The sequence below is a fragment of the Pygocentrus nattereri genome, chromosome 5 (assembly GCF_015220715.1).
Source record: "Pygocentrus nattereri isolate fPygNat1 chromosome 5, fPygNat1.pri, whole genome shotgun sequence".
NCBI classification, from domain to species: domain Eukaryota; kingdom Metazoa; phylum Chordata; class Actinopteri; order Characiformes; family Serrasalmidae; genus Pygocentrus; species Pygocentrus nattereri.
Window position 1 is genome coordinate 50,707,280 of NC_051215.1, and position 24,934 is coordinate 50,732,213.

The 24,934-nt window shown below is 38.4% G+C and overlaps 1 protein-coding gene across 1 annotated transcript in view; it reads left to right on the top strand.

Annotated features, from left to right (window-relative positions):
- LOC108416460 (mucin-3A-like) overlaps window positions 1–24,934 on the top strand; it is a 122,753-nt gene that overhangs the window by 87,483 nt on the left and 10,336 nt on the right. Inside the window, exons 44-58 of the mRNA XM_037538675.1 lie at window positions 21,037–21,098; window positions 21,204–21,304; window positions 21,412–21,484; window positions 21,580–21,734; window positions 21,853–21,974; window positions 22,399–22,460; window positions 22,566–22,666; window positions 22,774–22,846; window positions 22,942–23,096; window positions 23,215–23,336; window positions 23,761–23,822; window positions 23,928–24,028; window positions 24,140–24,212; window positions 24,308–24,462; window positions 24,581–24,702. Coding sequence (XP_037394572.1) covers window positions 21,037–21,098; window positions 21,204–21,304; window positions 21,412–21,484; window positions 21,580–21,734; window positions 21,853–21,974; window positions 22,399–22,460; window positions 22,566–22,666; window positions 22,774–22,846; window positions 22,942–23,096; window positions 23,215–23,336; window positions 23,761–23,822; window positions 23,928–24,028; window positions 24,140–24,212; window positions 24,308–24,462; window positions 24,581–24,702 — 1,539 coding nt within the window. The remainder of the gene's footprint in view (window positions 1–21,036; window positions 21,099–21,203; window positions 21,305–21,411; window positions 21,485–21,579; window positions 21,735–21,852; window positions 21,975–22,398; window positions 22,461–22,565; window positions 22,667–22,773; window positions 22,847–22,941; window positions 23,097–23,214; window positions 23,337–23,760; window positions 23,823–23,927; window positions 24,029–24,139; window positions 24,213–24,307; window positions 24,463–24,580; window positions 24,703–24,934) is intronic.

The following is a 24,934-nucleotide window of genomic DNA, read 5'->3' on the forward strand; positions in this document are numbered from 1 at the left end:
CAAGGTGGAAACGGGAAAATTCAAACAAGAATTTGGTGAATGTCCTTATCCGAAAGTGTTACTAGCATTAGAAGAATAAATAGGATGTACTGATAGCCTAAATCACCTTATCAGGGTAAATCTACTGAGCCGAGTCTGTACTGAACTAATGTTAAAACACTGCTTTATGGGTGTTACGTCCTGTGTTTGGATGTTCCCTTTTCTCTCCCTTTCCCTCCAAGTGTTCTCAGGTGGACCTTGTTGCTGTGTGACTGACGTCTCGGTTTTCCCGGCATATGATGGGCTGTTCCTGTTGGCGCCAGTTACAAAAAGCCTTTGATGTCGGAGCAATATGGAGTGGTTTTCTGATTCGGTCTCGCACGGTTCCACTCCCCTGGCTGCCCGCCAGTCGACAGACCGGTTTTTTTGTTCATTTACTGTCCTTCAGGTTTCTGTGGGCCAGTAAAGATATGATGGTCGTTTTGTTTCTTTTTTTTAGAAAGGAACCGTCGGGGTGACCTGCCCTTTTTGTTTGATCTGTTGGACTGTTTATGGGTAGTGTAGAGAGGGTGGTGTTTTTATAGTTTCTTTTTCTTTTCTTTTGTTAGGTAAGTTAGTTATATTTCTTTTATTGTTATTAGGTTCTTTGTTTGTTGTTTTGGGACTTGGGTCTCTCTGAAGTTATCTTTCCATTGTTTTGTTTTTTATTTCAGTGGCTTGTTGAGAATAAGTTTGATGACAGAAGGAAAATGCAAAGCATGGAATAAACTGTCAAACCCGTATTTGATGTGTTCTTAATATTTCTTATTTCGTTTTGTTTTGGTCTGGCATCTGGGTGGCAGTCGGTGGGAGACGTAACAATGGGTAGGATACATTTGTGGATCAGGCTCTCTTTCTCAGTTATGGTTGATTCTGCAGAGGATGACTGGGTTTTCATATTCGGCGATATCTCTCTCCTTTTCCCTGACTTTCAGCACACCAGCATTGCTCAGGTAACCAGCCCATATCGAGCCAAATTTTCTTTTTGAATCTGTGCATGTGACGTCAATACGTACAGACGTCTGATGTGGTCTGAACTCCCACCAAATCCAACTCAGCAGTTCTGATTTTTGAATGATTATTTCAGGCTTTACAGGGAGGCACCCAGCAGTGCAAGAGCACCATCTTATGGCAGAATGTTTTTCCTATATCCTATAATTTTAACAAACAAAGTCCATTTGAGAGTAATTATTCAATTAGCAGAACATTTGACTGCTTTGTCTCCATAACTACATGTACTTCTAAATAAACAGATCTAAGGATGTTGTCATTTTCATCACCATGTCTTACAAAACCATCATCTGATGGCAATGTTAAATTTAAATATTGGTTTTGTTAACTATGTAACAATGTAGTGTTTGGTGAATATATGGAATATAAATAAAGTCAAACTGTCTTCACTTTTTCTGAACTAAAATTGTCAAACAGAATTAAAAATATGCTCTAAGATCATAAGATACGCTTCTTCAACTTATTTGCATCTGATACCATTGAAACATCATTATTGTGCTCAGGCCAACATGTGATCCTCTTCCTTTATAGAATATAAAAATTGCGAATACAAGATATGGAGATACATTAGTCAATCGGTCACCTGTGTGACAGTGATGCTCTGACTTAGATATGTCACTTCCCATTTGAACAGATAGCTTCTTTGATCACTCAGAGAATAGAGGTTTCAAATACAGTATTCCAGTTATGTGTTACTGAATCAGCATATAAACACTGTCAGTTTTGTCATTTTTAAACATTAGCAATTATGGGTGTAAAGGTTAATTATTGAAATTGTCACTTATAAGACTTTATTATTTTATGTGTAATCAGATATTATTATTATTTATTGTTGTTATTATTATTGTTATTATTATTATTATTAGTAGTAGTAGTAGTAGTAGTACAGGGAGATTCACTCGATAGAGGCTCCCGTTAGGGTGAAGCAATCTGAACCAAAAATATCTGTTGCATACCTTGACGTATGTGTAATCGCATTACATGCGATGCTGGAAGTGATTTTCATTTTCTGCCAGACACATTTTGACGTGGAGCTGCATGTTCCTGTTAGGCACCTACCTCATCACTTTGACGCAGTTCGAAGCTCCATATAGCTCTGAGGAGCACATTGCACTTGGTTTCGTTCAGATTGCCTATTACAGAATATTAGGGGCCTCCTTCGAGTGAATCTGCCTGTAGTAGTACTGCTGATGTAAATTTAAACAAAATATTTAAACTCCCCTGATAAGCCAACCGTTTCTATGGTATTTGTCAACAGATGTGAATTGAAATACTAATGTCTACAGAAAAACAGGGACATAGCTGTGAAGTGATGAAAAGGAATCAATGAGATAATCTACTTTTGTGCAAGATAAGAGTCACAAACATATTAATATATAAATAAACAATTGAGACAGAAGTTTAATTGGGATTATATTTGGGAACCGTTTTTGCTTTACTCAACAGGCATGCAAAAAACTAGTTGAAGCTACATTTTAAGAGTAAGAGACCCTTATTAGTCCCACAACGGGGAAATTTCAACTCCGCATTTAACCCATCTGTGAAGTGAAACACCACATACACACTAGTGAGCACACACACACTAGGGGGCAGTGAGCACACTTGCCCGGAGCGGTGGGCAGCCCAATCCGCAGCGCCCGGGGAGCAGTTGGGGGTTAGGTGTCTTGCTCAAGGACACCTCAGTCATGTGCTGTCGGCTCTGGGGATCGAACCGGCGACCTTCCGGTCATGAGGCTGGATCCCTAACCTCCAGCCCACGACTGCCCCTTGTATTTAGATTATGGTGATATTTTTTTAAAGATATACCTCAAAGACTGCTTATCATTCTGTATGAAACAGGCGCTAGATGTTCAACACATCACTGTGAGCTTAAGGAAATGTTTGGTTGGCCTCCTTCATATTTGTCTGTATTCTTATCAAATTAAGTTTAGGCCCAATTTATGTTTTAATAATTATATTCAGTTGAACGTTCTGATAGTGCAGTCTGAATATGGCCAAGACAGCTTTTAGTTAGAATGCATCATCTGCGAGGAATGATCTGCAGAAACGTTATCTCCTTGACTGATTTTAAGAGAACTGTTAAGTGCATCATTCTGTTTGTTCTTGTGTTTAATTTGATTTTGTTGGCTGTGGTGCTGTTTCTCTGTTGATTGTCTTTTTGGCTGTTCTAGGCTGCTTTCTTGGCGAGGGCTCACTTAAATCTTTTTAATCTCAACGTGATTGCTCTTAAATAAAGGAAAAATAAAAATACTAAATATTTTTTATGTTGTATTTAAAGTTGTACTGTAAGTAAAGCACCATTTACAGTGTTTACATTCCACCTTCTTACAATCCTCTTGATAAATGTTTTATTTTTTCACCAACTTGTCAAGGGAACGGTCTGAGCTTAACTGCATAAAATGTTGCTATTGTAATTATTATTATAATTATTATTGTAAGTATTGTATTATACGTGCAGGAACTGCATTTGTTTTAGCCAGAAATATTTAAGAATTATGTAGCAGTGCACTGAGACAGTAAACTATTGCACAATTTGAAAATAGGTGTGTGTGAGAGAGAGAGAGAGATTTTCCACCTGTCTTGGACACACCCAAACCACCTATACTGTTATACCTCGTCAGGTTTGTTTCTGACACTCATGCGTGCATATTTGCATGACTCAGAGGGAGAGAAACATTCCACCTGTCTTGGACACACCTTCAACTAAATCTCTGTAACAACAGATAGAATTCCAATTTATTTACCACAGGCTTGTGAGAAGACATAGTGGAATAAAATAACGGGTTACAGACAATTACAGCACAATTCTTCTTCAGGGTTAGTTTCTTTTAGATTTTCACAGCCATGTCACAGACATGACATCTTCATGTCATTTTTACATTTTTTACATTTTTGCCAAGTCATGTGAGCTGATTTTCTGTAATAATAGATTTAATGTAGTAATATTCTTCTCTTACCACCATGAAAGACAATAATACTTCTGAATTATAGTAATGCTATTCTTATCTTTGAAAAGATCTGTCTTTCCAAACACCTAGACCACGTATACTTTTATACACTATATGGAAAAAGGTATTGACACACCTACACATTACACCTACTGGAGCATTTATGACATCTTGTTCTAAATCTATAGGTAGTAATATGAAATTAATTATCCTTTTCCAGCTTCCACTCTTCTGGGAAGGCTTTCTAAAAAAAATTGGGGTGTGTCTGTGGAAATTTTTGCTCATTCATCCAGAAGAGCACTGGTGAGGTCAGACTCTGATGTGGACGAATTTTTGCTCATTCATCCAGAAGAGCACTGGTGAGGTCAGACTCTGATGTGGAGGAGAGGGCCTGGCTTGCAATCTCTGTTCTAGTTCATCCCAAAGGAGTTTGATGGGGTTGAGGTCAAGGCTCTGTGCAGGCCAGTCAAGTTCTTCCACACCAAACTCACCCAGCCATGCCTTAATGGACCTTGCTTTGTGCACTGGGGAACAGTCAGGCTACAACATAAAGGGCCTTCCCCAAACCGTTCCCACAAAGTTGGAAGCAGATTATTGGTGACTTTAACGCACTACGCCACTCAACACTCAGTGACTCTGCTTTGTAGCTTTACGTCATCTGCCGATTTGTGGCCGAGTTGCTGTGGCTCCACTTTTCAATTAATAAAACTCACAGTTGATTGTGGAATATCTTGGAAGGAATAAATTTCACAAACTGCCTTGTTGCAATAGTGACATCCTATTATAGTAGCATGCTTGAATTTAGTGAGCTCTTTAGAATGACCCATTCTTTCACAAACACACCTGTGGCAATAGAACTGAATGAATGATTAATCAACGATTTCTCAGTAACTTTGTCCTTACAGTGTATTTGGCACTGATTTTCACAAAAAAAACCATTTGTGTGCCGTTGGGGACGAGATATTTATCAGGTGTTTTATATGTGTGTGCGAGTTAGGGTGCGGTGCATGTTATTGTAAGCACACCCTAACCAAACCAGTGTAGCCACAAAGTTTTATATGAGATAGTCATGTTTATGGTTCTGAGTGTGAAATGAGAGAGATAATTACTTGGCTGGCTGATAAAGGTGCTCATCAAGCTTTTCAACACATTGCTTTTATCAAAATATAAATGATCTCTTACAATGGAAATGATAATAATCCTTTTATTTATCATAACTCAACTACCTGCTAATTCTTCAGTGTGTTTTTAGTGTGAAGAACAGGTTTTTGACTAAACAATGATCTAACAAGTTTTCCAAACTATTGTTGATAAAAGCACACAATGAAATGTTTTTGGCCCAAAGGTTTTAAAACACCTGAAAGGTTTGATGATATATATATATATATATATATATATCCATCCATTTTCTAAGCCGCTTCTCCGTCAGGGTTGCAGGGGGGTGATGGAGCCTATCCCAGCAGTCTTCAGGCGAAAGGCAGGATACACCCTGGACAGGTCGCCAGTCCATCGCAGGGCAGACAGACAGACACAATCACACACACACACACACCCAGGGTGCAATGTAACACGTCTAATTGGCCTGACTGCATGTCTTTGGACTGTGTGAGGAAACCGGAGAACCCGGAGGAACCCCACGCAGACACGGGGAGAACATGCAGACTCCACACAGAGAGGACCCCGGTCACCCGGCCAAGGAATCGAACCCAGGCCCTCCTTGCTACCCACCGTGCTGCCCTACATATATATATATATTATATATATTGCTGTTTTCAGAACAAAACCTTCTTTATCTTCTTTATTTTCAAAGTAAGTCAATAGAACCAGACAACAACACTCTCAACAATCTCATAATAACAAATAATAAGATAGATGATTTTACTTTTCAAGTTCCAAGTTGAATTGCGTGTAGCATAGCATTTACTTAAGACACAAAATTTATTATTTTTCATTCTTGTCACTTAGAGCCCCCACATGTCGTCCATTTGGTGTGACATTAGCATTCAGAACATGTGGGGGCTCTTTGTCTTTATTCCTAAAGCAGCACTGTCAATAATACACATTTCATGTATACACTGTCAAATTTATTTGTTGTTTTAACTTAAAAAAATCTAAGAACCTGTCTGCAATAACATTTTACAATGATTAAATAATAATAGAGAGTATAATAGTGAGTTAACACAACAATATTATGTGTCTTACATTCTGTTAGCTTATTATTTGAAATATAAAATAAAAGTTTAATGCAGTCAGGTTATTTAACATTTGAAGATAATGCTCCAAAAATGTTTATATATTATTACATATGAGGTTTCATGAAAAGGCTAATTTCAGTACCAAAATGACTGTTTGATTATATAATTTTATATAAAATGCAATTTAGTAAGATTATCATCACTTTTGTACATTTGTTTAAGAGTTTAGTCGTTAGTTACCAATTTTTGTCAGGTAACAAAGTTCTTAGCAAAACAAGTTTCAGTCTTGCGGAACGTGTTTGGGTGGAACAAAAGCTTCTACTCACATCACGTCAACAGACTCATTTAGAACACGCTGTAATTAGATCTATTCATGAGCTCTTTATACACACCTTAAACATCACACATCTCTCTTCTTCATTTTTGTTAATGCTGTCCACTGTCCAGTTAAGTGTAAAACATCTAGAGACAATTAGGGTTAGCTATTAATCTTCATCCATTTCTAACCATCACTTTTTGGTAAACAAAAATGTTCCATACCTTAAATGTTTTGCCATATTACACCTTTCCTAAGATAAGATAAGATAAGATAAGATAAGATAAGATAAGATAATCCTTTATTAGTCCCACAGCGGGGAAATTCACGTTCCTACAAATGTTACTGGATTCTCTGAATTATATATAATATATATAATATATATGATGTTATTAAGGAGTTGAAATATGAAAATTACCACACACAAATTAACACTGGTGTGCACAGAACTGACACAGAACTGACATACAGCTTGTAGTGTATAGTACTAGACTTTCATCAATACAATGTAATTTCAATGCAAACAAGTGTTATCTTGATAATAGTGTGCATGTAAAAATATCTTTTGTCTTGTAGTTCATATTGAGTGAACCCTGGGGAGAAAATATACATTTAACCTTCAAAAACATCATTGATTGTTTTCATAGAGAAAAGACCCAGAGACCTACTATGCACATGACACCGGCTACAGAATGAACACATGATTTCAGACATCTAGCATAAACGTAAACTCATTTAATATTATTACAACTACATGTTATGACACAAAAAGAAAATATAACTACTATTTTAAACTACTATTGTGATATAATTATCAAATAAGACAATATCTAATATATAGTTCAGTGTTTAAACAAAAACTAACAAATTCTCTCTAATACAGTAGTTCCTTAGTCTAATCCCTTAAGGTGCAATACTTAAAGATAATGAGGCTGAAGGTGGGGAAACAGTTATATTTCAACACCTTTTAGCTTTGCAAGGTTTATTTACCACTACTGATATGTATACAGTGGTAACTTAACTGAAATATTTACAGGTAAAATCGAAGGAAATTCTGTTAACCACATAATAAAAAACATAATATTATCATACACAACATCAACAACAACAGCAACAATAATAATAATACTAGTAAATATTATACTATTATTGTTGCTGGTGTGATACGTCTAAATACTAAATTTATGATCACGCAAATTTGTTCTTATTGATCGAAAGTGACTTTGGATGAACAGTACTTATCTGATTTTTATTGCATATAATTTTATACCTTTTATTTACAGTCAAATTTGGACTGTCTGTTGTTTTTAAAATAGTCACGTGAATTTTTTCTCACAAAAGTATTTTGTGTAAAATTTCTAATGTTTCTAAGAAAAATTAAGCAATAAAATCTCCATTTGTAGCTATTTGAAGCTCATCTGTACCATCTGGATCGCATACACTGGTGAAACATGGAAATCATAAATCACTGTCACTATGATTTATAAACCAGATCTAATCTTAGATCGTGGTGTCCCTGACAGGGACAGAATGTTACTGGTTGGTGTTCACTTGAGACACTTGGTTTTCAGTCAGTAATAACAGCGTGTTTGGAATTCACTCAGTAATAATCATCAGTGTAAGGATGTACACCCCTTTACTGTTGAGGTGAGTAAAGGACAGATTTGCGCAGGTGAGAGGGAGAGGCCAGCAGTTACATTCCTTTACGTCAGTCTGTCTGTTTGATAAATAACCCTTCCACAGTCATCCTGCACATACAGCAGAATACCAGAGAGATACAGTGACTTTATCAGCACCTCAGATTGGATGGTTATGATTTTGAAGAATAAAACAAGGTATTTGAGTATTAAATATTTTTTTGGATGGATTAGCGCATGTTTAATTGTTTAATTTTCATTTTTAGAATAAGATGTTTAGACTTTCTCTGGTTTGTGTACAATGTAGCTTATATACTGTTCATTTGTAATCTCTTGCTTACATGTAGAAGATTAAAACCACAGCATAAATTGTCACACATCAAGTGAATATACATAAATTTATATACGTAAATCTAAAATATCTAAAAGTATCTCAAATTTGCTTGCATCTTTCATTAAGCCTAGGAGAACACATACAAATATTCAATTTTTTCACACACGTCAAATTTCCAAACCAAATATTGTCATTTAGCAGCTACTGAATGACCAGAACTTTTAGTGTGAGACAAAAATTGCCTCAACAAAACATAACCAATAAAATCGCCAGTCTACATATTCTATGTCTATTGAAAAAGTTTGACAAAAGCAATAAAACTGATAAAACTTGATCCACAGATTTCCCTTCCGCAAATATGACGGCAGCAGAAAAAACATTTTCCTCACCATACGTAAGTAAATCTTAAATACCTGCCTATAATAAATGTCATCAATATTGAATTTTGTTTACCACAAAGAAATAAATTACACATCTTTGTCTTCATTCAGTTTACAGAGATAGATAGATAAAAAAAAACTTGCTATTTTGCTGTGCTTGCAAAGATGTGTTGAGATTGGCAATAAAACAAACCTGAGCCTGTCAAGAGACAGAAGAACATTAAAAAGTATCTATTGCAAAAGATTGAAAGCATTATTTTCTTTGTAAAAGAGCAATTTCATCAGTATATCACTTTGCTCCACTGCTTTATTGTCCCTGACCTAAGCACTATTACGTAATTATGAAAAAAATTAATTATTTTATTTTCTAACAGTCTGTATGTGGTGTGTACTTACGGGGACAGACGCCCAAGTGTAAGTAGATATTTAAAATTTCTAACATATTTGGTTGAATGCAGTCAAATCAATGTGACCAAATTCAGTTAATCTTACTTAATGATATAAATTGATATTGAATAGTCCTTATATTTATTGACATTTATTGATATTCTCACTACCAGTATATCCACAATGGAGCCTAATACAACCACAGAAATGACAACAACTGAGACAATTGCTTCACAAACAACAACTACTGAGAAAACTACTCTAGATACGGCAATTATTACTACTGAAGTACCTACAACAACCAAAGAAGCAATAACAACTACAATCATAACAACAGATTTACCTACGACTACTATATCCACAACTGAATCTTCTACAAGTACAGCACCAACAACTGTGGAAACAACTGCTTCACCAACAACGACGCTCTACACTACTACTGAGGTACCAACAAGTACATCACTAACCGTTATTACTACAGAAGTACCTACAACAACCAGTGAAGCACCAACAACTACAATTATAACAACAGATTTACCTACGACTACTACATTCACAACTGAGTCTCCTACAAGCACAGCACCAACAACTGTGGAAACAACTGCTTCACCAACAACAACAACTCTCGACACTACTACTGATGTACCCACAAGTACAACACTAACCGTTATTACTACAGAAGTACCGAAAACAACCAGTGAAGCACCAACAACTACAATCATAACAACAGATTTACCTACGACTACTACATTCACAACTGAGTCTCCTACAAGCACAAAACCAACAACTGTGGAAACAACTGCTTCACCAACAACAACTCTCGACACTACTACTGAGGTACCCACAAGTACAACACTAACCGTTATTACTACAGAAGTACCGACAACAACCAGTGAAGCACCAACAACTACAATCATAACAACAGATGTACCTACGACTACTACATTTACAACTGAGTCTCCTACAAGCACAGCACCAACAACTGTTGAAACAACTGCTTCACCAACAACAACAACTCTCGACACTACTACTGAGGTACCCACAAGTAAAACACTAACCGTTATTACTACAGAAGTACCTACAACAACCAGTGAAGCACCAACAACTACAATCATAACAACAGATTTACCTACGTCTACTACATTCACAACTGAGTCTCCTACAAGCACAAAACCAACAACTGTGGAAACAACTGCTTCACCAACAACAACTCTGGACACTACTACTGAGGTACCCACAAGTACAACACTAACCGTTATTACTACAGAAGTACCTACAACAACCAGTGAAGCACCAACAACTACAATCATAACAACAGATTTACCTACGACTACTACATTCACAACTGAGTCTCCTACAAGCACAGCACCAACAACTGTGGAAACAACTGCTTCACCAACAACAACTCTGGACACTACTACTGAGGTACCCACAAGTAAAACACTAACCGTTATTACTACAGAAGTACCTACAACAACCAGTGAAGCACCAACAACTACAATCATAACAACAGATGTACCTACGACTAGTACATTCACAACTGAGTCTCCTACAAGCACAGCACCAACAACTGTGGAAACAACTGCTTCACCAACAACAACTCTCGACACTACTACTGAGGTACCCACAAGTAAAACACTAACCGTTATTACTACAGAAGTACCTACAACAACCAGTGAAGCACCAACAACTACAATCATAACAACAGATTTACCTACGACTACTACATTCACAACTGAGTCTCCTACAAGCACAGCACCAACAACTGTGGAAACAACTGCTTCACCAACAACAACTCTCGACACTACTACTGAGGTACCCACAAGTAAAACACTAACCGTTATTACTACAGAAGTACCTACAACAACCAGTGAAGCACCAACAACTACAATCATAACAACAGATGTACCTACGACTACTACATTTACAACTGAGTCTCCTACAAGCACAGCACCAACAACTGTTGAAACAACTGCTTCACCAACAACAACTCTCGACACTACTACTGAGGTACCCACAAGTAAAACACTAACCGTTATTACTACAGAAGTACCTACAACAACCAGTGAAGCACCAACAACTACAATCATAACAACAGATGTACCTACGACTACTACATTCACAACTGAGTCTCCTACAAGCACAGCACCAACAACTGTGGAAACAACTGCTTCACCAACAACAACAACTCTCGACACTACTACTGAGGTACCCACAAGTAAAACACTAACCGTTATTACTACAGAAGTACCTACAACAACCAGTGAAGCACCAACAACTACAATCATAACAACAGATTTACCTACGACTACTACATTCACAACTGAGTCTCCTACAAGCACAGCACCAACAACTGTTGAAACAACTGCTTCACCAACAACAACTCTCGACACTACTACTGAGGTACCCACAAGTAAAACACTAACCGTTATTACTACAGAAGTACCTACAACAACCAGTGAAGCACCAACAACTACAATCATAACAACAGATGTACCTACGACTACTACATTCACAACTGAGTCTCCTACAAGCACAGCACCAACAACTGTTGAAACAACTGCTTCACCAACAATGCCGCTCGACACTACTACTGAGGTACCCACAAGTACAACACTAACCGTTATTACTACAGAAGTACCTACAACAACCAGTGAAGCACCAACAACTACAATCATAACAACAGATGTACCTACGACTACTACATTCACAACTGAGTCTCCTACAAGCACAGCACCAACAACTGTGGAAACAACTGCTTCACCAACAACAACTCTCGACACTACTACTGAGGTACCCACAAGTAAAACACTAACCGTTATTACTACAGAAGTACCTACAACAACCAGTGAAGCACCAACAACTACAATCATAACAACAGATTTACCTACGACTACTACATTCACAACTGAGTCTCCTACAAGCACAGCACCAACAACTGTGGAAACAACTGCTTCACCAACAACAACTCTCGGACACTACTACTGAGGTACCCACAAGTAAAACACTAACCGTTATTACTACAGAAGTACCTACAACAACCAGTGAAGCACCAACAACTACAATCATAACAACAGATGTACCTACGACTACTACATTCACAACTGAGTCTCCTACAAGCACAGCACCAACAACTGTGGAAACAACTGCTTCACCAACAACAACTCTGGACACTACTACTGAGGTACCCACAAGTAAAACACTAACCGTTATTACTACAGAAGTACCTACAACAACCAGTGAAGCACCAACAACTACAATCATAACAACAGATGTACCTACGACTAGTACATTCACAACTGAGTCTCCTACAAGCACAGCACCAACAACTGTGGAAACAACTGCTTCACCAACAACAACTCTCGACACTACTACTGAGGTACCCACAAGTAAAACACTAACCGTTATTACTACAGAAGTACCTACAACAACCAGTGAAGCACCAACAACTACAATCATAACAACAGATTTACCTACGACTACTACATTCACAACTGAGTCTCCTACAAGCACAAAACCAACAACTGTGGAAACAACTGCTTCACCAACAACAACTCTCGACACTACTACTGAGGTACCCACAAGTACAACACTAACCGTTATTACTACAGAAGTACCTACAACAACCAGTGAAGCACCAACAACTACAATCATAACAACAGATTTACCTACGACTACTACATTCACAACTGAGTCTCCTACAAGCACAGCACCAACAACTGTTGAAACAACTGCTTCACCAACAACAACAACTCTCGACACTACTACTGAGGTACCCACAAGTAAAACACTAACCGTTATTACTACAGAAGTACCTACAACAACCAGTGAAGCACCAACAACTACAATCATAACAACAGATTTACCTACGACTACTACATTCACAACTGAGTCTCCTACAAGCACAGCACCAACAACTGTGGAAACAACTGCTTCACCAACAACAACTCTCGACACTACTACTGAGGTACCCACAAGTAAAACACTAACCGTTATTACTACAGAAGTACCTACAACAACCAGTGAAGCACCAACAACTACAATCATAACAACAGATTTACCTACGACTACTACATTCACAACTGAGTCTCCTACAAGCACAGCACCAACAACTGTTGAAACAACTGCTTCACCAACAACAACTCTCGACACTACTACTGAGGTACCCACAAGTAAAACACTAACCGTTATTACTACAGAAGTACCTACAACAACCAGTGAAGCACCAACAACTACAATCATAACAACAGATGTACCTACGACTACTACATTCACAACTGAGTCTCCTACAAGCACAGCACCAACAACTGTTGAAACAACTGCTTCACCAACAACAACAACTCTCGACACTACTACTGAGGTACCCACAAGTAAAACACTAACCGTTATTACTACAGAAGTACCTACAACAACCAGTGAAGCACCAACAACTACAATCATAACAACAGATTTACCTACGACTACTACATTCACAACTGAGTCTCCTACAAGCACAGCACCAACAACTGTGGAAACAACTGCTTCACCAACAACAACTCTCGACACTACTACTGAGGTACCCACAAGTACAACACTAACCGTTATTACTACAGAAGTACCTACAACAACCAGTGAAGCACCAACAACTACAATCATAACAACAGATTTACCTACGACTACTACATTCACAATTGAGTCTCCTACAAGCACAGCACCAACAACTGTGGAAACAACTGCTTCACCAACAACAACTCTGGACACTACTACTGAGGTACCCACAAGTAAAACACTAACCGTTATTACTACAGAAGTACCTACAACAACCAGTGAAGCACCAACAACTACAATCATAACAACAGATGTACCTACGACTAGTACATTCACAACTGAGTCTCCTACAAGCACAGCACCAACAACTGTGGAAACAACTGCTTCACCAACAACAACTCTCGACACTACTACTGAGGTACCCACAAGTAAAACACTAACCGTTATTACTACAGAAGTACCTACAACAACCAGTGAAGCACCAACAACTACAATCATAACAACAGATTTACCTACGACTACTACATTCACAACTGAGTCTGCTACAAGCACAAAACCAACAACTGTGGAAACAACTGCTTCACCAACAACAACTCTCGACACTACTACTGAGGTACCCACAAGTACAACACTAACCGTTATTACTACAGAAGTACCGACAACAACCAGTGAAGCACCAACAACTACAATCATAACAACAGATTTACCTACGACTACTACATTCACAACTGAGTCTCCTACAAGCACAGCACCAACAACTGTTGAAACAACTGCTTCACCAACAACAACAACTCTCGACACTACTACTGAGGTACCCACAAGTAAAACACTAACCGTTATTACTACAGAAGTACCTACAACAACCAGTGAAGCACCAACAACTACAATCATAACAACAGATGTACCTACGACTAGTACATTCACAACTGAGTCTCCTACAAGCACAGCACCAACAACTGTGGAAACAACTGCTTCACCAACAACAACTCTCGACACTACTACTGAGGTACCCACAAGTAAAACACTAACCGTTATTACTACAGAAGTACCTACAACAACCAGTGAAGCACCAACAACTACAATCATAACAACAGATTTACCTACGACTACTACATTCACAACTGAGTCTGCTACAAGCACAAAACCAACAACTGTGGAAACAACTGCTTCACCAACAACAACTCTCGACACTACTACTGAGGTACCCACAAGTACAACACTAACCGTTATTACTACAGAAGTACCTACAACAACCAGTGAAGCACCAACAACTACAATCATAACAACAGATTTACCTACGACTACTACATTCACAACTGAGTCTCCTACAAGCACAGCACCAACAACTGTTGAAACAACTGCTTCACCAACAACAACAACTCTCGACACTACTACTGAGGTACCCACAAGTAAAACACTAACCGTTATTACTACAGAAGTACCTACAACAACCAGTGAAGCACCAACAACTACAATCATAACAACAGATGTACCTACGACTACTACATTCACAACTGAGTCTCCTACAAGCACAGCACCAACAACTGTTGAAACAACTGCTTCACCAACAACAACAACTCTCGACACTACTACTGAGGTACCCACAAGTAAAACACTAACCGTTATTACTACAGAAGTACCGACAACAACCAGTGAAGCACCAACAACTACAATCATAACAACAGATGTACCTACGACTACTACATTCACAACTGAGTCTCCTACAAGCACAGCACCAACAACTGTTGAAACAACTGCTTCACCAACAACAACAACTCTCGACACTACTACTGAGGTACCCACAAGTAAAACACTAACCGTTATTACTACAGAAGTACCTACAACAACCAGTGAAGCACCAACAACTACAATCATAACAACAGATGTACCTACGACTACTACATTCACAACTGAGTCTCCTACAAGCACAGCACCAACAACTGTGGAAACAACTGCTTCACCAACAACAACTCTCGACACTACTACTGAGGTACCCACAAGTAAAACACTAACCGTTATTACTACAGAAGTACCTACAACAACCAGTGAAGCACCAACAACTACAATCATAACAACAGATTTACCTACGACTACTACATTCACAACTGAGTCTGCTACAAGCACAAAACCAACAACTGTGGAAACAACTGCTTCACCAACAACAACTCTCGACACTACTACTGAGGTACCCACAAGTAAAACACTAACCGTTATTACTACAGAAGTACCGACAACAACCAGTGAAGCACCAACAACTACAATCATAACAACAGATTTACCTACGACTACTACATTCACAACTGAGTCTCCTACAAGCACAGCACCAACAACTGTGGAAACAACTGCTTCACCAACAACAACAACTCTCGACACTACTACTGAGGTACCCACAAGTACAACACTAACCGTTATTACTACAGAAGTACCTACAACAACCAGTGAAGCACCAACAACTACAATCATAACAACAGATTTACCTATGACTACTATATCCACAACTGAATCTTCTACAAGCACAGCACCAACAACTGTGGAAACAACTGCTTCACCAACAACGACGCTCGACACTACTACTGAGGTACCCACAAGTACAACACTAACAGTTATTACTACTGAAGTACCTACAACAACCAGTGAAGCACCAACAACTACAATCATAACAACAGATTTACCTACAACTACTATATTCACAACTGAGTCTCCTACAAGCACAGCACCAACAACTGTTGAAACAACTGCTTCACCAACAACAACAACTCTCGACACTACTACTGAGGTACCCACAAGTAAAACACTAACCGTTATTACTACAGAAGTACCTACAACAACCAGTGAAGCACCAACAACTACAATCATAACAACAGATGTACCTACGACTAGTACATTCACAACTGAGTCTCCTACAAGCACAGCACCAACAACTGTGGAAACAACTGCTTCACCAACAACAACTCTCGACACTACTACTGAGGTACCCACAAGTAAAACACTAACCCTTATTACTACAGAAGTACCTACAACAACCAGTGAAGCACCAACAACTACAATCATAACAACAGATTTACCTACGACTACTACATTCACAACTGAGTCTGCTACAAGCACAAAACCAACAACTGTGGAAACAACTGCTTCACCAACAACGACGCTCGACATTACTACTGAGGTACCCACAAGTACAACACTAACAGTTATTACTACTGAAGTACCTACAACAACCAGTGAAGCACCAACAACTACAATCATAACAACAGATTTACCTACGACTACTATATTCACAACTGAGTCTCCTACAAGCACAGCACCAACAACTGTTGAAACAACTGCTTCACCAACAACAACAACTCTCGACACTACTACTGAGGTACCCACAAGTAAAACACTAACCGTTATTACTACAGAAGTACCTACAACAACCAGTGAAGCACCAACAACTACAACCATAACAACAGATTTACCTATGACTACTACATTCACAACTGAATCTACTACACGCACAGCACCAACATCTGCACAAATAATAATGGCTCCAGCCATCACTACTGAGGCACCCACAACTACAACACTCACAGATTTACCCATGACTAGTGTATCCACAGTGGAAACTACTTCAATCACTACACAGACAATTGGTGAGACAACTCTAGCAGTGACACCATTTAACACTCAAGTGTCCACAACCAGTGACACTCCAACAACAACAATTTTAACTACAGACTTGCCTACAAATGCTGCATCCACAGCTGAATCTTCTACACGCACAGCACCAACAACTGTGGAAACAACTGCTTCACCAACAACAACGACTCTTGACACTACTACTGAGGTACCCACAAGTACAACACTAACGATCATTACTACTGAAGTACCTACAACAACCAGTGAAGCACGAACAACTACAATCAAAACAACAGATTTACCTATGACTACTACATTCACAACTGAGTCTCCTACAAGCACAGCACCAACAACTGTGGAAACAACTGCTTCACCAACAACAACTCTCGACACTACTACTGAGGTACCCACAAGTAAAACACTAACCGTTATTACTACAGAAGTACCTACAACAACCAGTGAAGCACCAACAACTACAATTATAACAACAGATGTACCTACGACTACTACATTCACAACTGAGTCTCCTACAAGCACAGCACCAACAACTGTGGAAACAATTGCTTCACCAACAACAACGACAATCCACTCTACTACTGAGGTACCCACAAGTACAACACTAACAGTTATTACTACTGAAGTACCTACAACAACCAGTGAAGCACCAACAACTACAATAATAACAACAGATTTAACTACGACTACTACATTCACAACTGAGTCTCCTACAAGCACAGCACCAACAACTGTGGAAACAACTGCTACACCAACAACAACGACAATCCACTCTACTACTGAGGTACCCACAAGTACAACACTAACAGTTATTACTACTGAAGTACCTACAACAACCAGTGAAGCACCAACAACTACAATAATAACAACAGATTTAACTACAACTACTGTATACACAACTGTGTCTTCTACAAGCACAGCACCAACAACTGCAGAAATAACAATGGCTCCAACCATGATTACTGAGGTACCCACAACTACAACACTCACAATTATTCCCACGACTAGTGTGTCCACAGTGGAAACTAGTACAATCACTACACAAACAACTGTTCAGACAAGTCTAGCAACAACTACAGTTAACACTGAAGTGTCTACAACCAGTGACACTCCAACAACAACAATTTTAACTACAGATTTACCTACACATGCTCCATCCACAACTGTACCTACTACAAGCATAGCACCAACAACTGCAGAAACAACTTCTTCACCAACATCAACAACTCTTGACACTCCTACTGAGGTACCCACAAGTGCAACACTAACAATTACAACAGCAGAGTTGCCTACAAATGCCACGTCCACAACTGAATCTACTGCAATCACAGCACCAACAACTGAAGAAACAACTGCTTCACCAACAACAACGACTCTAGACACAACTACCGTGGTACCCCCAAGTACAACACTAACAACAGATATTTCTACTTCTAATGTTTCCACAGTGGAGCCTAGTACAACCACACAACAGATAACTGTTCAGACAATTGCTCTAGAAACAACAATAATTACTACTGAAGTACCCACAATATCCAAAGAAACACCAAAACTAACAACAGATTTAACTGCAACTACTGAGATACCTACAATTACAATACTAAGAACAGATATTCCCACTACCAGTGCCACCACAGAGGAGTCTACTTCAATCACAAAACCGACATCTGCTTTAGAAACAACAATCCTTACTACTGAAGTACCCACAACAACCAACAAAATACCAACAACTGCTTCACCATCAACAATGACTCAAGACACTACTACTGAGATACTCACAAGTACAACACTTCCCGAAATGACTACTGAGGTACCAACTACTACTATACTATCAAAAGATATTCCCACTACCAGTGTGTCCATGGTGGAATCTACTACAATCACAAAACTGACAATTGCTGAGACAAGAATTACCACTGAAGTTCCTAAAACAACCATTAACGAACCAACAACTACAATCATAACAACAGGTTTGTCTACAGCTACAGCATCCAGAACAGAATCTACTACAAACACAGCTGGGACAACCAGTTCTCCAAAAGCAATTGCTGTAGACACGGCTACTGAGGTACCCACAACTGTAACACTCACAACAGATATTCCCACTACCAGTGTGTCCATGGTGGAGTCAAGTACAAACTCAAAACAAACAACTGCTCAGACAACTGCTCTAGAAACTACAATAGTTACAACTGCAGTGCCCACAGCAACCAATGAAGCACAGACGACAATCATACCAACTAATTTAACTACAAATACTACATCCACAACAGAATCTACTACAAACACAGCACCAGCAACAGCAGAAATACCAAAGGCTCCAGCCCTGATTACTGGCATACCCACAACTACAACTCTAACAATAGATTTTTCAACTACAAGTTTATCCACAGTGGCATCTACTACATTCACAAAACTGACAACTGTTGAGACAACTGCTTCACCAACAACAGCAGCTCTAGACACTTTTACTGAGGTACTTACAACTACTACTGAGGTAAACAGAACTACTGAATTGGCAACAACTAAAGCCACAGAACAAACAACTGAAATGCTAATATCAAGTTTGTATACTACTGCTGAAGCCTCCCTTGAGTCTACTTCAAGTCCAGCAACTGCAGGTTCAACTGCAGGTCCAACAGATAATGTACTAACAGTACCCATTGCTCCAGTTACTGTCCCAGATATTGCAGATCCATACAATTTCACAACTGTCAATGGTACAACCTATCCAGCAACATCCGGAGGAAGACAAAACAGAAAAATGTAAGTATTTAATGATTTAATATATAAACATACATCATAAGAAATGATAGACATTAAATGTATTTAACAAAATACTTCTCTAATTTTAGTTATGCAGTGGTCTACAGCAGATTGGTGTTCAACTCCTCCACTCCTGTCCCCAGTGAAAGTTTGGTCCTCAATGCTACCAACACTTTGCTCAGTTCTCGACGCACAAACCTCAGTGATTCTACTGAAGTACTGAATGTCACTTATGACAGTATGTTTTTTTTTTTTAATTTATATTGCTATACTTACAACAACATTGTACCACCTTTCTAAAAAATCCTTTTTGAATACATCCAATGAAAGTGATTTAACTTGTTCCACAGAAATTTCAGAAACGTCCTATGCAATCATCTTCACACTCAACGTCACAAATATCAGCATGCCTGAGAGCCCTGTCCTCATGAACGACACATACATCCAAGTGAAGAACTCAGTCAACATCGCTGTAAGTCAAGATAACTATCATTTTTTTTCAGAACTTGATCATCAATCAGTCAGAAATAAACTTTTCATGCTTAACCTTAGCCCAGCTTAGGCCTGTTTTACTGATCTTTTTAAGGATTTTGTCCCAACCAATCTTACTGTTATATCATTAATAATACTATTACTTTGTTTTGCTAATATATGTTTTTGAGCTATTTCATATGCTCTGTTTATCATGCAACAGTGAAACATGGAATAAATGATAAGAAATAATGCTTAATTGCAAGATGTTGTATATTTCATTATTATGTGTAAAATTAATTTCAGACCTAGGAAACATTGATGAGATCATGAAATGGTTAATGAAAAGTAAATACAATTGTTGATCAATAAAATGTATCATAAAAAATGAAACCCTCTGCTTCTGTCTCCAGCTAAACACACTGCTTAATGAACCTAGTGCAGAACTGTTTGAACCCCAGAGCTCTGACTTCAGGTTAGTTCACAACACAAATGTTTAATATTCTGAAATTTCTAACTTTCATGGTTATTGTGTAGTAAACAGTGTTAAACTTATGTTTCTTTCATTTTCCTGAAACAGAACGTCAGCAAACCAGGTTGATGGTAACATGCAGTACAGCTTCCAAGATGGAGACGCCAAAACACCAATCAGCTTCCTGAATGAGCTGAAGACACAGACTGGTACGTTCAGTCACAGTACTGTGTATCATAGGTGGTCTATTCCTTTTAATTGTTAGTTTTATTCCACGTTAATGTAATGGTTCTTTAACCAATTATTGTTCTTGTAGCCTCACCTACAACAGTTTCTCCAATGACTACAAGCAATCTGCCTGCAACATCTGCAGCAACTCCTTCTAAAATGTATGTTAAATACATAACAGACATGTTTAAAGTACAATTAAAATTTCTTTAATAATCTTCATTCAACATTCAACAAAATGATTTTTCCCTTCCAGTCCTACTTCTGCAGTGGTCTACAGCAGGCTGGTGTTCAACTCCTCGTCTCCTGTCCCCAGTGAGAGTTTGGTCCTCAATGCTACCAACACTTTGCTCAAGTCTCGACGTGCAAACCTCAGTAATTCTACACAAGTGCTGAACGTCACCTATGAGAGTATGTTTTCCTCTCAGATTTCATTACACTGATGCAACTGTGTTCAACATTGTACCACCGTTCTAAAAACCCTTCTTTTATCCACCAAACTAAAACGAATCGTCAATATTTTCTACAGAAATTTCAGAAACGTCCTATGCCGTCATCTTCACAATCAGCGTCAGTAACATCAGCACGCCTGAGAGCCCTGTCCTCATGAACGGCACCTACACCCAACTGAAGAACTCTGTCAACATCGCTGTGAGTCTACATCATTATACACATTTTTCCAATGTTGGGCCTAAATCGCCTCAGAATGAGTCTGTAGATTATTTCTGATTGATCTTGTTCTTGCTTTGACATACTTTACTGATCCGTTGAAGACTTGTGGCTCAACTCGTCTATAAGCTATAGTGTTCATTTTAATATTAAAATTAGTTTCCTAAGGCGTATTACTGAGCAGTGTGGCATGCTCTGTGCATCACTCAATGACGGTACATGTAATAAATCATGATCATTTTTAAATAGAAATTTTTTGCACTGCAATATTTATATGTAAATTCATTTAAAAATTTATTTCAGATTTGGGCAACATTGATTAGACAGTCATCTGGTTAATTTAAATAACTTTTATCGGTCAATAAAATGCGTCATTGGGACTCAAACCCTCTGCTTCTGTCTCCAGCTAAACACACTGCTTAATGAACCTAGAGCAGAACTGTTTGAACCCCAGAGCTCTGACTTCAGGTTAGTTCACAACACAAATGTTTAATATTCTGAAATTTCTAACTTTCATGGTTATTGTGTAGTAAACAGTGTTAAACTTATGTTTCTTTCATTTTCCTGAAACAGAACATCAGCAAACCAGGTTGATGGTAACATGCAGTACAGCTTCCAAGATGGAGACGCCAAAACACCAATCAGCTTCCTGAATGAGCTGAAGACACAGACTGGTACGTTCAGTCACAGTACTGTGTATCATAGGTGGTCTATTCCTTTTAATTGTTAGTTTTATTCCACGTTAATGTAATGGTTCTTTAACCAATTATTGTTCTTGTAGCCTCACCTACAACAGTTTCTCCAATGACTACAAGCAATCTGCCTGCAACATCTGCAGCAACTCCTTCCAAAATGTATGTTAAATACATAACAGACATGTTTAAAGTACAATTAAAATTTCTTTAATAATCTTCATTCAACATTCAACAAAATGATTTTTCCCTTCCAGTCCTACTTCTGCAGTGGTCTACAGCAGGCTGGTGTTCAACTCCTCCTCTCCTGTCCCCAGTGAGAGTTTGGTCCTCAATGCTACCAACACTTTGCTCAAGTCTCGACGTGCAAACCTCAGTAATTCTACACAAGTGCTGAACGTCACCTATGAGAGTATGTTTTCCTCTCAGATTTCATTACACTGATGCAACTGTGTTCAACATTGTACCACCGTTCTAAAAACCCTTCTTTGATCCACCAAACTAAAACGAATCGTCAATATTTTCTACAGAAATTTCAGAAACGTCCTATGCCGTCATCTTCACAATCAGGGTCAGTAACATCAGCATGCCTGAGAGCCCTGTCCTCATGAACGGCACCTACACCCAACTGAAGAACTCTGTCAACATCGCTGTGAGTCTACATCATTATACACATTTTTCCAATGTTGGGCCTAAATCGCCTCAGAATGAGTCTGTAGATTATTTCTGATTGATCTTGTTCTTGCTTTGACATACTTTACTGATCCGTTTAAGACTTGTGGCTCAACTCGTCTATAGGCTATAGTGTTCATTTTAATATTAAAATTAGTTTCCTAAGGCGTATTACTGAGCAGTGTGGCATGCTCTGTGCATCACTCAATGACGGTACATGTAATAAATCATGATCATTTTTAAATGGAACTTTTTCGCACTGCAATATTTATATGTAAATTCATTTAAAAATTTATTTCAGATTTGGGCAACATTGATTAGACAGTCATCTGGTTAATTTAAATAACTTTTATCGGTCAATAAAAGGCGTCATTGGGACTCAAACCCTCTGCTTCTGTCTCCAGCTAAACACACTGCTTAATGAACCTAGTGCAGAACTGTTTGAACCCCAGAGCTCTGACTTCAGGTTAGTTCACAACACAAATGTTTAATATTCTGAAATTTCTAACTTTCATGGTTATTGTGTAGTAAACAGTGTTAAACTTATGTTTCTTTCATTTTCCTGAAACAGAACATCAGCAAACCAGGTTGATGGTAACATGCAGTACAGCTTCCAAGATGGAGACGCCAAAACACCAATCAGCTTCCTGAATGAGCTGAAGACACAGACTGGTACGTTCAGTCACAGTACTGTGTATCATAGGTGGTCTATTCCTTTTAATTGTTAGTTTTATTCCACGTTAATGTAATGGTTCTTTAACCAATTATTGTTCTTTCTTGTAGCCTCACCTACAACAGTTTCTCCAATGACTACAAGCAATCTGCCTGCAACATCTGCAGCAACTCCTTCCAAAATGTATGTTAAATACATAACAGACATGTTTAAAGTACAATTAAAATTTCTTTAATAATCTTCATTCAACATTCAACAAAATGATTTTTCCCTTCCAGTCCTACTTCTGCAGTGGTCTACAGCAGGCTGGTGTTCAACTCCTCCTCTCCTGTCCCCAGTGAGAGTTTGGTCCTCAATGCTACCAACACTTTGCTCAAGTCTCGACGTGCAAACCTCAGTAATTCTACACAAGTGCTGAACGTCACCTATGAGAGTATGTTCTCCTCTCAGATTTCATTACACTGATGCAACTGTGTCCAACATTGTACCACCGTTCTAAAAACCCTTCTTTGATCCTCCAAACTAAAACGAATCGTCAATATTTTCTACAGAAATTTCAGAAACGTCCTATGCCGTCATCTTCACAATCAGCGTCAGTAACATCAGCATGCCTGAGAGCCCTGTCCTCATGAACGGCACCTACACCCAACTGAAGAACTCTGTCAACATCGCTGTGAGTCTACATCATTATACACATTTTTCCAATGTTGGGCCTAAATCGCCTCAGAATGAGTCTGTAGATTATTTCTGATTGATCTTGTTCTTGCTTTGACATACTTTACTGATCCGTTTAAGACTTGTGGCTCAACTCGTCTATAAGCTATAGTATTCATTTTAATATTAAAATTAGTTTCCTAAGGCGTATTACTGAGCAGTGTGGCATGCTCTGTGCATCACTCAATGAC